Source organism: Gasterosteus aculeatus, chromosome 11 (assembly GCF_964276395.1).
Source record: "Gasterosteus aculeatus chromosome 11, fGasAcu3.hap1.1, whole genome shotgun sequence".
Classification (NCBI taxonomy): domain Eukaryota; kingdom Metazoa; phylum Chordata; class Actinopteri; order Perciformes; family Gasterosteidae; genus Gasterosteus; species Gasterosteus aculeatus.
The window spans coordinates 17335771-17350940 of NC_135699.1; the positions used below are offsets into that span (position 1 = coordinate 17335771).

At 47.1% G+C, this 15170-nt stretch overlaps 1 protein-coding gene across 7 annotated transcripts in view; it reads right to left on the minus strand.

Annotated features, from left to right (window-relative positions):
• The window catches only part of gas7a (growth arrest-specific 7a), a 19253-nt gene extending 6098 nt beyond the window's left edge, over positions 1-13155 (minus strand). The window contains exons 1-6 of one of the 7 annotated variants that reach the window (XM_078084164.1): positions 12659-13122; positions 10679-10802; positions 8870-8947; positions 6475-6560; positions 4249-4311; positions 700-789 (exon numbers count right to left, since the gene is read on the minus strand). In XM_078084164.1, the coding sequence (XP_077940290.1) occupies positions 700-789; positions 4249-4311; positions 6475-6560; positions 8870-8947; positions 10679-10802; positions 12659-12661 (444 nt within the window). In that variant the 5' untranslated portion in view covers positions 12662-13122. Of the gene's footprint in view, positions 1-699; positions 790-4248; positions 4729-5794; positions 6427-6474; positions 6561-8869; positions 8948-10678; positions 10803-12658 lie in introns of those variants that run through there. The other 6 variants (XM_078084165.1, XM_078084169.1, XM_078084167.1 and 3 more) reach the window with 6 other exon arrangements.
• Positions 13156-15170: the final 2015 nt, after the last annotated feature.

Genomic DNA, 15170 nt, shown 5'->3' on the forward strand with positions numbered 1-15170 from the left:
AGCACTTTGCATCAGCAATGATTGGAAAAAACGGAACGTGTTCTGCAGACACTTTTAGACGGATGGACCGAACTCGTCGCAAAATCTATATTTTATTGTTTTATTAAAAGATGAACATTTTTGATAATGTTCCCTAACATTTGTCTTTATTTTGATGGTATGTACTGAATCACATTTGTTATTCATTGATTTGGATAACAAATGTAACAGTGCTAGAAAACTTTTGAGAATTGTACTTTTATTCAAGTACTATAGTCGAGTAAAAATGTTGAGGTACTTTATCTGGGTATTTGCTGTTCACTTTATTAATAGAAAAATGATAAATAAATGAATAAATTATCCGAAATAAATTTATCGAGCTCCGACTTAAAAAGCTGCAAAATTAAAGCGATGAACACACGAAAAGATCCAGTAACACATTATAGATTTATACATCTTCCATCGTGTACAATGACCCCTATTACTGAGGCAATCTGTAACACATTTAATGCAAATGCTATTGTACTTTAACTGAAGATTTTGAATGCAGGTCTGTTACTTGTAATCAGTGTTTCTACACTGTGGGATAAATGCTTGAATATGAGAGGATCCACTGTGCTCTCTGCCTGTAGTCACATCTGCCCGTGGTCCCCCCTTGTTTTCATCATCATCATCATCATCATCATCATCACTCCACCGGTTTGTTCCGGCCCGGCTCACCCAGAAGAAGTCGCAGTAGCTCCATTCGTTGGGCTTCAGGAGCTGCTGCTCCGGACCTTCTCCAGGCAGAGGGAAGGTCACGCAGTTAATCTGAGGAACAAAGAAGAAGAATGAGGATGACCGACTGAGAAATGAAACAGAACAACGAACCTGTGACGGGGAGAAAGGGGGAGGAGTCTAAACAGCATCTTTATCTTCTGCACCGTGACGTGGTTTAAACTGCAAGGAAGTGGGAGGGGCCTAACAATGCACCTTTGACCCCTTCTGCTCATTGACCTGCTCAGGGCTGCAGGGTCATGTGATCGTACGTTGTGGAACATCTTGGTATTTGTAACATTCTGCTTTTTAGGTTCATATTCCGGCCCCGTTCTGGTTGGGTACCAGTCTACATCAGCATGTTATTCATTATTCATAGCGATAAATCGACAAACAATGACAAAAAACCATAACGAAATAGAGTAAAAGTTGAACCAAAAATGAAGCCAGATATAAGAGAGAAAGAAGTACTTATAGACTATGTACCTCAACCTCTGCATTTTGCTCATGCAGATCAGAGCAAAAAGGTCATGCGTGAGTAAAGTACAACAACCACGCGGTGAGTAATGAGCCCGCGGGGGGGCAGGAGGGGCCATAGAAACCTTGCTAACACCAATAACCGACCTTCATACGAATGTGTGGCGCTGCAGATGAACACGGACTCCTCGGTCTTCAATCGCTCCCTGCAATTATGTAATGTTCACCCCCCCCCTCCTGGCACCGCTGGGGAAACCCTGTGCCATGTCAGCTGCTGCAGAGCTGCACGGGCCTCCACACACACACACACACACACACACACACACACACACTGAGTCACAGTATTTACCGTGTGAGCTCAGCGCTGCTGTCTCACAGACGGCGGGGGGAACTGGGGGGCGAGTTTCAGTGTGCGGATCAGTCTTTACGCACTAAACCGAGGTGAGGGAGGGGCGGGGTCGCAGGTCATGTGACAGGCTTTGATTCCCGAAGGATATTCCACCACAGATGAAATATTACAGAAGAAAACTCCTCATAAAATGAACACGCAAAGCGTCGCCAACAGACGGAGGGATGACGTCATCTTTCATTTGGAGGAGGGAATCTCTTTTGTTTTTTCATTGCTGATATAAAAATATTGTTTTGCATAAGTTAGAATGAAACAAATATCAGACACGTAGGTATTATATGTATGAATATATATATATATATATTATATATATATATATATATATATAGTATAACTGCCACATTAAACATACTATAATTCATCTGCGGCGTGAGCCGTCGCCATGAAACGCTGCAGCTTTTCACATTGGAGCAGCTCCCCCATAAACAGCTTCAGAAGGACATGCGTGCTACTCTCTCTCTCTCTCTGACATGACCACTATGGATCCAGAGGAAATGACCGGCGTGGCCACTCGCCAAACGGCGCCTCCGGAGGGTCTCCTCAGAGATGGAGGCGGTCGTCACGGCAGCAGACTCTCCATCCGTCTAAAAGAGACAGCTCAGCTGCTTCATGGCAATCAAATATGAATATAGATTACCTTTATTGTACAGACTTCATCCGGCTCACCCAAACGACATACTATACTTACATATCATTTTCAGAAAAAAGTACATATAAGTGTATGCATGGCTCCATGTGAACATTAGTGCAGTTTTCATTGTCATGAACCGTGTAGAACAGCTCAGTTTTGCGTGATGTCAGATATGAGCACTTCCTCTGTGATGAAAAGGCCGATAAGATGAAGCGACGAGTCGACGCAGCTTGAGAGCATCCTGACGCGTTTCGTTAGTCGCAGCTGATTCACTGAACTGATTTCAGTTCAGTTTGAACATTCTGCAGCTAAAACAGGAATATCCCTCGCAGTCGTTTGTCTCCACCGACCTCAAGTTATGACCCAAAACAACTGTGAACTTTGACCACCAGATTCTAATCAGGTTATTAAAGAAAGTCCTGAAATCTCCACGGACCAAAACACGACGCCTCGGGTCTCTGCTGGAGACCCTTTGAGTGGAAACAGCAAATTCTGAAAATAAAAAATACAAATATTGTCTCTCTAATTTGCTTTAAAAGAAGGGTAAAAAAAATGAAGGGTAAAAGAGTGAGTAGGGACATTTCGTCCTCACTCGGGGGGGGGGGGGTCATGGCTCTGCTGAAATAAAGCAAAATAACAAGGAGGTATTCTGTGGAACTCTCATCTCTTCCTGTAATGTGACTGTACGATGCTGCTGTTGCTACGCGACAAAATTGCTTTTTGCTGTGAAAGGCGACAAGATCTCCCCACACACACACACACACACACACACACACACACACACACACACACACACTCTGACAGAGTCCCGCCAAAGAGGAAAGATGAGCTTCTGCCGCCCCCCGAGTGTCTGAACGCACGGCGCTTTAGCAACAAGTCGAACCGCATGTGAATCTACGTATGTTTAATAAGCAGAAACAACAACAACCACAACAACCATCAACACGCTCCTGTTGCTGAAGGAGAGTACAAGGTCACAGAGGGCGTCTCCGGACGGTCCATTTTCCACGGTCGCGGACGTGTGCGTTTCCATGACGACGGTGGATGGGGTTGTGTAACAGCGAGGCGCACCGTTGTTTACCGACGTCATCGCCTTCCTGGCTCGCGGTGATTTTATCTCCAGCAGCCGCCGGCAGGAAATAAACTCTCGCTGTTAATCGGGGCCTGACGACGGGGGGAATAATAACGACTGCAAAGAGTGAGAACGTGATCACCGAGCTCGCCGTACGTCAGCCCCCCCCCCCCCCCCTCCTCCTATGCCACCGCTTTCCGTCTCAGCAGCCATTAATCAGCGCCGTGCTTTCGTCACCATGGAAACTGGACTTGCTGCATCTCACCGTTGCTGGTGTTTGTTTTTTTTTCTCTCCTCTCGCAATAGCCGGACCGACGGCTCACGCGGCCGCAGCGGGTCACAGACACACAAAACCACCTTTGTGTGTCTGTCTCCCCACCATCAACCCCCCCCACCCCCCCTTCCTTATTACAACAGATTACATAAGCACAGCTTCTGTCTGGGCATCTTAAGACCAACACACGTTTAATCCTTCTGGTGTTCCTCATCGCCTCCTCACAGCCAAAATACTACGTGCAGCGGGGGGGGGGGGGGGGGGGGGGGAAGGGGGAGGGAGGAGGGGTGGGCTCGTATCTCACGCTTCCAAATGCTGCTGTGTGACCTGCACTGCTCCACAGATGCTGTCAGACACGCTTCTGTCAGGAACGAGCTCGTGTCCCTCTGATCAGACAGACCAGACGGATAGATCGATATTAGGATCGATATTATGGATCGATATTATGGATCGGTGGATCGGTGAGTCAGTCAGCGAGTCTCCGTCCACGCCAACGCGCGGGGGAAACCCACGATGCTCCCCACGCGGTGCACTACTCCGTGGGCTCGGGGACAACAGATGATAGTAAAACAAAGAGGAAGTTCTTTCCGCCCCGCGTCGAGGAGGAAGATGAAGAGCGCGATGAAGAGCCGGGGCAGCTGGGTACTCACCGTGATCTTGGTCTCTTTGACCTCCCTGATCTGCCTCCTGGCCGGCGACACGGAGCCGGGCGGCTGGGGGGCGAGACAGGAAGGGTCGTCAAAACTCTCCTCAGTGTCAAAGCTGGCTTCCATCATCGTCCCTCGCACCTCCTGCTTCTCTGCTCTGGGAAAGCCTCTCTCTCTCTCCTCCCCTCTCTCTCCTCTCTCTCCTCCCCTCTCTCTCCTCTCTCTCCTCCCCTCTCTCTCCTCTCTCTCCTCCCCTCTCTCTCCTCTCTCTCCTCCCCTCTCTCTCCTCCCCTCTCTCTCCTCTCTCTCCTCCCCTCTCTCTCCTCTCTCTCCTCCCCTCTCTCTCCTCTCTCTCCTCCCCTCTCTCTCCTCTCTCTCCTCCCCTCTCTCTCCTGTCTCTCCTCTCTCTCCTCCCCTCTCTCTCCTCTCCTCTCTCTCCTCTCTCTCCTCCCCTCTCTCCTCTCTCTCTCTCCTCTCTCTCTCTCTCCTCCCCTCTCTCTCCTCTCCTCTCTCTCTCCTCTTCCTCTCTCTCTCCTCTCCTCTCTCTCTCCTCTTCCTCTCTCTCTCCTCTCCTCCCTCTCCTCTCTTCCTCTCTCTCTCCTCTCTCTCCTCTCCTCTCTCTCCCCTCTTCCTCTCTCTCCTCTCTCTCCTCCCCTCTCTCTCCTCTCTCTCCTCCCCTCTCTCTCCTCTCTCTCCTCCCCTCTCTCTCCTCTCTCTCCTCCCCTCTCTCTCCTCTCTCTCCTCCCCTCTCTCTCTCTCCTCTCTCTCTCTCTCCTCCCCTCTCTCTCCTCTCCTCTCTCTCTCCTCTTCCTCTCTCTCTCCTCTTCCTCTCTCTCTCCTCTCCTCCCTCTCCTCTCTTCCTCTCTCTCTCCTCTCCCTCTCTCTCTCGGCTGCCTCCAGTCTCACAATCTACGGAGCGAGTGGAGAGGAGTCGCGTTGCAATGAGAGTGTCGGGGGAGGAAGAGGGGGGAGGAAGCGACGTGAGGTGTTGGGAAAGGTAGCATCAGGGAGGGAAGACGGGGAAAGGGGGGGGGGCGTCAAGTCACACTGCTTACAATAGAAGGATGCTGCCCGTGTGGGACCCACCTCCCTCCCCCTCCCCCAAACAGCATCACCTCCAACCCTCACCCAAAGATGTTCATGCATAGAGAGAGAGAGAGAGAGAGAGGCCACTGAGCCGGCGGTGGAGGTGTGTGCGGCGGGTGTTTGGTCCAAATGGTTGAGTGATGATGTTTAAAGAGCCGTTGCGATTGGCTGGCGGACCGGAGGAGGGACGCAGGCGCGGCCAATGAGACGGGGCCTCGCCGATGAAGCGCTCGATCAAGGGTGGAGGAGGCGCACCAGCGTGTCCGCGTACCGCACAGCACAACAACACCAACACAAATACTCCCTTTGCGGTCGCGACCCCTCGTGTTTACGTCACTGTGCAACTACGTCGCTCTCGCCGTCCAACGGCAACGCGTGGCCGCTGCCGCCGTCGCACCTTCCAGCGCCCCCACCGGGTCCGTCCGCACCATCGCAGCCACGACGAAGCCCACCGAGCTCTCACCTTCGCTGCACAGAACATGGCGACGGTGCAGCTCCCACCGCCACTATCCCAGCGCTCCCAGCGCTCCCAGCGCTCCTTTCCAAAGCTGACAAACAGAGTGGACTCCTGAGTCTCGGCTGCCCATATGGCGCTTGCCGTCGGTCGGTCCGACGCTCTCGGTTCGCCCAATCCGCCGGCTCGGGTCACGTGGGTTGGCGGCTTGGCGGGTACGCGGCGTTGGCCCGGGTCCATCTGAGCTGCTTTCAGCGGCGCAGCTCGGAGCCGTGGAATAACTCGCTCCGGATGGAGAACCGAGAGCGTTGTTTAAAAGAAATGTGCTGAAGCCACAGATTGTTCTGTAAATTATTGTGAAAACGTATTTTAAAGAGTCTCCATGGCGATGTCACTCAGCTGTGTTTGTCTGACCGACATTTCACATCCACGTTGCTGGAAAGCGTAAACGTGGAGCATTTTTCGTTAAAAAGGCTGTTCATTGATTTTCCTTCCATTTCCACGAGGGTGACGCGAGGGTTGAGGTGGAAGGATGAATCGACGACATCGTTTCCTCGCGACTCGGTTATCGTTCTTTCTTGACAAATTTCAAGAATCATCATCGATGACGAAATTGTTCTAATTAAGCAACAAAGGGAAACTGTGTGGCAGCTTCTTCAACGTGTGAAGCCTCTTCTTCTTCTTCTTACCTGCTTGAGGTGGGGCGGTTTCCTCAGAGTGACCTCGGCGGCCTCTGGGGGGGCGGCGGGCTTCCTACTGCCGTGGCCTCCATTGGCTGAAGAGAAAGCAGATAATAAAACACACAACAGCAACAACACGAGTCTCAATACTTGAGGTTCAGCCTTTTTAGTGGGGACACCGATCGCCTCTCTTCTAAACTAGCATTTCACGCAGCATTTGTGACATTCAAAGGCCCATTTTCCAGCCTGCACGGTACGTCCTCTGCCCCGAGCCACACAGGCGCGTATTGATCAATGTCGTTAGCCAGCGCGGTCCCGACGGGGGGGTTCGCAGCTCTGAGGAAGCGTCCCTGGTTTCATCCTTCGGGCCACTAATGGTTCTGCGTTGCCTGCGATCCACCAGCTGTCTGCTCGGTGCACATCACATCCTCCCATCGTCCAGCTGAAGGTAAACACCTGAGTCCCGCAGAGTGCACCCCCCCCCCCCCCCCCCACCCAGAGGACCGGATGAACCAGGACTGTCCCACTGGGACAAAGCGAACTATCTCGCTACTAGAAGAGCAAAGTGACCTTTGATTAGATCAGTGAGAAAGTCGGTGTGGTTTACAGGAGCGTTGACCTCCACCCACTTCTCCTTCCACCACGAGGGACCACAGATAAAAACCCCTTAGCTGACTTCAGACGTCAGTGACTTGCGCTTTTACAGCGGTTGGCTCATCGGCCCGTAACCCCCACGTGACGGCTTCATGGATGTAAACGACACCCGGCTTGTGAAGCCTGAATTATGGATGTTTTGATGAGATTTGTAACACTACACACACACACACACACACACACACCCGTCACGCACCGGGCCACTCAGTCTCGTCCCTCCCCCCTGATTGATGCCTCACCCTTCCTCCCTCTGAGGATCCAGGTCGGCCCTACACTCCCCCCTCTCTGAGCGGGATCACACTCCTCTGGTCGGATGCTAACAAACGCCCCCCCTCCCTCCCTGAATGTGTTGGGGCCACACGCCAGCAGAAGGAAGGGAACCATCTGCTCTCTGCGGAGACGTCGTTAGCGAGGAGGCTGGCGGCGGTGAAACATAATAAGCCAGTCATTTAGGGAAACGTAGGATTTCCTCCCGCAGAGGGAAGTATTACGCGGCCTTTGTCAAAGGTTTTGGAAACACTATCGCGTCAGTTATTAGAAGCCGTTTTTTATGGAATGCTGTTTTAGTCAAAATTAAATAAATGAATAAATATGTAAATACATGAAATATGCATTTGATATACATCATGAAATAAATAAATGAGGTAATAAATACATAAATATTAAATACATTTAATTATTTCATGGTACTTTTATTTCATAATGCCACTTTTAATTTCCAGAGTCTTTTATTTCATAATGCCGTTTTTCATTTCCAGAGACTTATTTCATAATGCCGTTATACATTTCACATTCTTATATGCAAATCAGGGGGCGTGGCTACATCTAACATTCAGAACAGGCACCTGAGCCGTGTGCAAAAGAAGTGGGGACGTGAGATTAGCGCTGGTGCTACAAGCACAGGTGCTGGACGCCCGCCTCTGGATATTCCTGGATATTGGATTTCTCGGGTTGACAGACCGGACAACACAAAGTTAGCCAGCTTGTCGCCAGGAATACCCAGAGGCGTCCAGCACCTGTGCTTGTAGTACCAGCGCTAATGTTGACTTCTTCAACTTGGACCACTTCCACACGCACGCGGTGCTCAATCAGTCTTAAACAATTTAAAACTTCGTCGTCTTTGTCTACATCATAAGGGCACTTATCCGCCCTAGTATTTCCCCAAAAGCCTCAATATGTGTCAAAATTGTATCTGCAGAAAACCCATGTTGATCGATTTGATCTGCTAATGCTAGCATGCTACCTCGGAGCCCACCGGTCCCTTAGCCGGCCTTCTTTTGCACACGGCTCTGTTGTCTGTTCTGAACGTTAGATGTAGCCACGCCCCCTGATTTGCATATAAGAACGTGAAATGTAAAACGGCATTATGAAATAAAAGATTAAATAAATGTATTTAATATTTATGTATTTATTGCCTCATTTATTTATTTCATGATGTATTTCAAATGCATATTTCATGTATTTACGTATTTATTTAATTTTGACTAAAACTGCATTCAATAGGTTTTAGGGTAATAAGCACATTTACCGCTGTTGAAACATTAAGTTGTGACCCCGTGGCGCCAAATGGAAACCATCATCATGGCGACGACGGTCAACCCGACACGCGAGAACACACGTTCCGGTTATCATCAGCTCTCTGTGTTAAAGCAGCTTCTCGCTGGGTGGGGTTTGCGTTCTCGGGTCGGGGCGGCCTCGTGGGAACGGGCGCAGAAGATGAAAGCGCGTGCGCGAGGCGGCTCGGCGTTACCATACGGAGCGGCGTTCTGTGGTGCCAGCGCTCTCCGCGGGGCCTCGGCTGACGGGGAGGGACGCCGCCATGTTGTCTCTGGGAACAGACAGAGGGGGACAGGAAGGGAAAACTTCCACAGGTTGTCGGTGTTTTTCGCCACAACCTCTCAATGAGAAGTCGGAGGTCGGTGTCGATGCTTTGACCTCACCTGTGTGGTTCTGCGTCATTTTATTTGATGTCACATCGGGTTTAATAAAAGCAAACAACTAGAAGCAAAGTGCTGAGCACATTCATGCTCCTCGGGGGATACACCTTCATTCTGGACGCTCTGTGAGACGTTCTCATCCACACGGGACGAACGCTCCTCACTTACTGCTGGACAGATTCCATATAATTCATCGTATGCTTGTTGCCTAAAATGTCCCTTAAACTCTCAGACATCATTCAGTGAAGAAACTAAAGCTCTCGAGGGGAAAGTCACAGTGAACTTTTTATTTCCTGGTGCTCGTCTGTCCCACGAGGTAATGAGGAATCATTCCACTTGGTGAAGCAGGAGGTCCTTGACGCTCTACAGCCGAGAGTCTCCGGCTCCTTAACGTCCAAGTCTGAAGATGGATGTCAGGAATTAAGTGTTCCCGTTTCCATTAAAGGACCATATGTGACATTCAGAGCATCAGCGCAGCGTCAAAGTGCTGCTTTCTGCTGAGCGATGTAGAGAATGAAGGTAACCTCCTCCGCTGAGCTCTTTTAACCCTCTCAGCCACAAAAGCAGGATTTCAATCAATCAGAATCTTCTCTTTTCCATAATCTGCAAGCAAACGCTTCTGTCAAAGGTGACCGAAACAAAGCTTTCGTCGACTACATTATATTCTATACGTCTCATTTTCAAACCGCACCACAAATAAAACGTTTTCTTTGAAGCAAATTACTGTCTCTAAAAAAAAGAGCTATGACTTTTCCACTGTCTTCTTGTAAACAGCTTTTTGATTCTGCTTATTGCTTCCGAATTATAGCAAATGTCTTCATAAACAGTCACATTTTTTTAAAGCCTTGTTTTTTTCGTGCCATATTTGTTCTCTCATCTCTCCAAATCCTGAAGTCATTTCTGCAGCAACAAAGGACTTCAACTCCGTCGTGCACTTCCTCCATTAAACGACAGAAACAACAGCTTTCTAATAAACCCTGTTGGCATCTCTATGACGCACACACACACACACACACACACACACACACAGGCACACGCTGTCAATAGCTCCTCTGTGAAGCTCGTCGCTCAGACACGAAACAACAACAAACTGTAACAAGATAAAAAGTGACTGCTGCAGCATATGGCTGCTGAATGTAAAAATAGCTTTTGGGTGTTTGTTTTTTTTCCTGCTCAGTATATGTGTGTGTGCGTGTTTGTGTGTGTGTGTGTGTGTGTGTGTGTGTGTGTGTGCTGTGAGCCAAAGTGGATTCACCGCCAGAGATGTTGTTGATGGCGCCTTTCGTCAGTCCTGACGGAGGCTGTTTCATCCCCCCTAGATCTATTCCCAAATCAAGTGTAACACACACACACACACACAGCAGATGTCAGTGAAAGGCCTGTATTAACACCCCGGTGCTCTGGTGTGAGAGCTGGAGACGCGTGTCCTCGTGAGATGCTGCCGCGGACCGATGTGTCCACATGAGCGGAGCGCTGAGGACCAAGCGGTTTGAATTTGACATCATTTTTGTTTTGTCTTGTAAATTCAGATGAAAAGTCACTTCGCTCAGAATAAAAGCGACATGCTTCACCGGTTAGCGGCTACGGTCCCGATGTGCCGACGGTGCTTCACCCTCTCTCACCTTTGCTGCAGCTGTTGACGTAGTAGCGGAGCCCCTCGGGCGAGGTGTAGCTGCTCCACCCGGGAGGAAGAGGCCGGCGGTCGGAATCCTCCTCCGGTGCAGCGGCGCACACGGCCACTGGCTTCTGTGTACAAACACTCTAAATGTTACTCCTGAATACCACTGCTATACAAGTACTACTATACGAGTACTTCAACTGTACTGCACGGCTGCACCTGCTTTACAGTTTATACATCGACCCGTTAATTACTACCAGTCTTCTGCACACACTTCATGTGATATTGGATTTTCTTTATTTTAACAGCTGCAGTGTTTCACGCCTATTTGTGTTTTGTCAATTATACTGATTTTTTCTCTTTTTTTAAAACTCACATGTGAATTGTTAGTGGGAGAATAATTTAAATACTTACTATTGCATTTACTTGTCTGTACCATTGTACATATGACAATAAATAACTAAATACCATCGTTCATTATTTAAACAAAACGTCGGCTGAACGTCCGCTTTAATTCGATGCTTTAATCCATCTTGATAAAGTGCAATGCTGCTGCTTTATTCAAGTCGGTGTCTTGCCTGCAGCTCGCATATCCAGCAGATCTAAATCATAACAGCCGGTGCAACGAGCGCCGCAATTTGTCATCAAAAACCTGCTTTGCATTTCAGCAGTTCTCTCAACAGAGTTATGCACACGGGGAGATATTATCCGCTAAATGGATAAATGACGATAAATGCCAGCTCTGCCTTATCATCGGTCCCCAGGAGCCTCCGCCACCACAGATGCTGTGCATAAGCACCGTGTGCAGACACCTGAGGGGTGGGACACGCGTGTGCGTGGGGGAGATTATTATCGACGTGATAAACGAGGCGTATCGTGTTCTTTACAGGCTTTACACACTGGACTGAGATGAAACCTGCAAACTTCTTAATTAGTCCTTTCCAGCAGACTAAACTAATCATGTATTCATTGAATCCCATTTTACTAGAATAAATAATTTATGCTGAAGACTTGTTTCTGAATATCACTAATCAAAAAGCATCGGCAGATTTATTTCCACCAAAAGCGGGACAGAGAATTGCCTGAATGAGCCGTGCGTTTAGGGGTGAACTCTGGTTTTAGCTCAGGAGGTCCGACAAACCTTTTCTACAACGAGGCCTGGATCCTCTCAGGGGACAGAATCTGAGCTTTACTTCCCCTTCCTGCCCAACCACGTGTTTCCAGATGTGGAATGACGTTAAATAATTGTGATTAACTTGTATGTGCTGTTTCTTCAGCTAAATTAACTCTTTAAAAAGCCTCTTTAAAGATGTCACGGAGCAGAAAACATGTTGTTCTTTTTAGAGTTAAAGGACAGAGACGCAACAGATGCGATGATCTGAATATGAGGCATTGATGTAGAAACAATAAATAAAACATATTCATTAATGCAGCGGAAATATACATTCACAAACACCAGATATAATACAAATCCTGACTGGGAAAACTTCAGTCTCTTCTTTAAATTCATAAGTCGCTGATACAAACTTTAACTTTAGAAAGGTTTTGAATACTGGACTATTATGTGTAGTGGATTATTTTAACAGGTTCTCTGAATAGTTTGTTTACATCTGTTGTAGAGATTCATAAATCTCACTCTCTTTATTTCTGGATTTAATAAAAATGTGCATGAAAAGCCTTTTTGACAGCAAACCGCTCAGTTCAGATCCAACAAAACTTTAGTTATGAATGAAGCTGGAAGCAAATCGTGCTTTAACCAATAACTGGAGGCGGTGCATCTGTGAACGTGTTACATAAGGCAGAAATGATCTTAAAGAGAGAGGGACTACCTACACGTGTGCTAAGAATACTGAAGATGCAAACTAATAGTCTCACATTAATATGAGCTGAGACGATGAACTCTTATTCTAGTTGGTCTGCCGTAAACATAAGAAGCCCCTCCATTCTGTAAGTAGCATTAAAACCAGTTAAAAGCAGTTCTTACCATGCTGGTACGCTGTTGTGCTGCAGAATCCACCACTGGAAATATGAAAGATTACTGGATGTCATTTACGTCCACTATGCTCCAAAGCCTGCCGGGAACCGAGGGACACTGAGCAGCTTTTAAGCATTTTTTTCCAAAAAGTCAGAATAAAAGAGGGCCTTGGTAGAGAGGAAGACGTGCTTTGGTTTGGATCAAGACATTCTGTACGAGTCTTTGTTGGACAGAAACGTCTGGGGCTTCTCACTCTGTCAGAAACACAAAGGAGGACAGTGTGAGACACAGCAGTGATGCACAGCGACACAACAAGAACCTTTCTGTCCCCGCCGCTGCTTCTCTCTGTTAGATCCCGCGGAGTCTAAAGAGGGCGACAGTCTGGTCCTGTTCAGATACAACAGATGGGTTCTGTCCGTCTCGGGAGAATGAGGCCGCTTGTGGTCCCGCCGACGGGCCCTTCGGGCGCCGTGTGCCGGATGCGAGTGTTAGCGAGGTTATCCTCCGATGTGCAGACAACAGCACCAGACCAAGACCAGCTAAAAGAAAGAAGAAACACACTTAAATCATTTTATTCTTTTTTTTATTGTTCCTCCACTTTGGTGAAAGAATCTCATCATAGATTCATTCTGAGCCTCCATACTTTGCCCGATTTCGAAATAAGGCCTTTATTATTTATGATTCAAAAGTGGGTTTATTGCCTCAAATGGAATACACACTTGAAAATGTGTTCAACAAAAAAAGATAAAATAAACAAACAAAAAAAAGATTGTTTAAACAAACGTGTTGTTTGAACGCCAAATGAGAAGTATGGTAACATAACGCCGATATGAATGAATGTGTGTTTTTGTGTAGCACGTGTTGTACAATAGAGTCCAGTGGGGTTTCCAGGTAAAAAATGGCGGCCCATCAACCTTCTCACATATGTTAGCTAACGTTAAATACCGAGTAACGTAACGCAATGATGATTAAACGTCACCAATTTGTCATTTTCACTCCCGTTGAAGGTTAGCTAACGTTAACGTTAGCTACTCCTCCTACAAGCTAGGAGATAACGTTAGCCATTTTGTGCTGTAGTACCACATTTTATATCTGATTACTTTTTACGAGATGTTTGGTTTGTGGTGATATACTGCTTGTGTGTTGTATAATAAGCTTACTTTATAAAATGTATTGTGATACTATACGATCAAACCCAGGTTAAGAACTACTGAACTAGACTAAATTTACTTTTTAGTTTTAGACAAAGTAATAGACCCCAATTTTGGCAAAGATATCTTTTTACACTCAAAAAAATCACAACCCAAAAAAAGAGGACCTAAACATGAATGAGTGTTTTCATTATAACCAAACTGAAACACTGCGTTTATTAGATTAGCTCATTTAAATATTAGTCTATAAAACTGTTTTGGCTATAAATATTTTCAAAAGGTCTTGTTTACACATTTTTATACATTTTTTTTTAGGGTTTTAATGAATTAATAAAATCTTCCCATTCTGTCACTGCTGCACAAAGCAGCTTTGTTGAAAATAAAGAAATCTAGGTTATTTTTGTCACACTGTACAAAAGCAATTGCATGTCTCACTGGAAGGCAAAAAAAAAACGGATCTAGAATGAATGACTTGTAACTTCAAGAGACTAAAAGGAGGCCAGAGGAAACAAGATTTAGTCTATCTCAGTCTCCTCTTGTACGTAGAATAAATCAGTTGGTTATGACTTCATTATGACTGGGATGTTCATTTCACGGGCTTTAAATCCACCTGCTCTATTTTCCCCCCTCAAACCCCTTGAGGGTGTCAAAATACAAGAGCAGTGTATTATAATTTCTAATGTTTCAGCCTCAAGCGTCTTCTGAACAATTCGCGGTGGACGTCAGTGGGAGAACGTTCAGCATTCAGAAGCTAATGTGGGCGCTGAGGGTCAAAGGTCATTCGTCTCTCATGTGCATCGGGACGCAGCAACCACATTTTCACCTCAAAAACAATGAGCATTGTTCGGGTTCCTGTGTTGCGCTTAATGATCAATGTTAATAACTCTTCCATATTCAGATTGATTCCAATTATCACTAATATTCTTTTGGTGGCAGCACAAGGACCTCCAGATGGAAATAGCTCAACGTCAATTGGATGGATTGTCGTGTCACAACATTCATGGTCACCAGATGATGAATCCTACCGATTTTAGACCTCATTGAATAACAACGCATCTCTGTTTACGTAACGGTCGCCCCCCTCAGGCTTTCCAGGCCTTTTTTTTCCCACCCGATTCTGCTATAATATTCTTACAGGAGCAGAACCGATCCTCCCAGAGATCCGCTCTCAAAGGTCGTCTGCCCGATGTGTCCGGACACCAATCAGCCCGCTCTGCTGTATCCACCGAAATAGCATCTGTAAGACCCTCGTGACGGATGGTGAAAATAACCTGCGGCCCCATGTGTGTAGAAAAACCAGACCAAAATAACCGCAATGCACTTGAAGAACAGGGTTGTAGTGTTTATATTTTTGCAAAAACGCAGTGAAA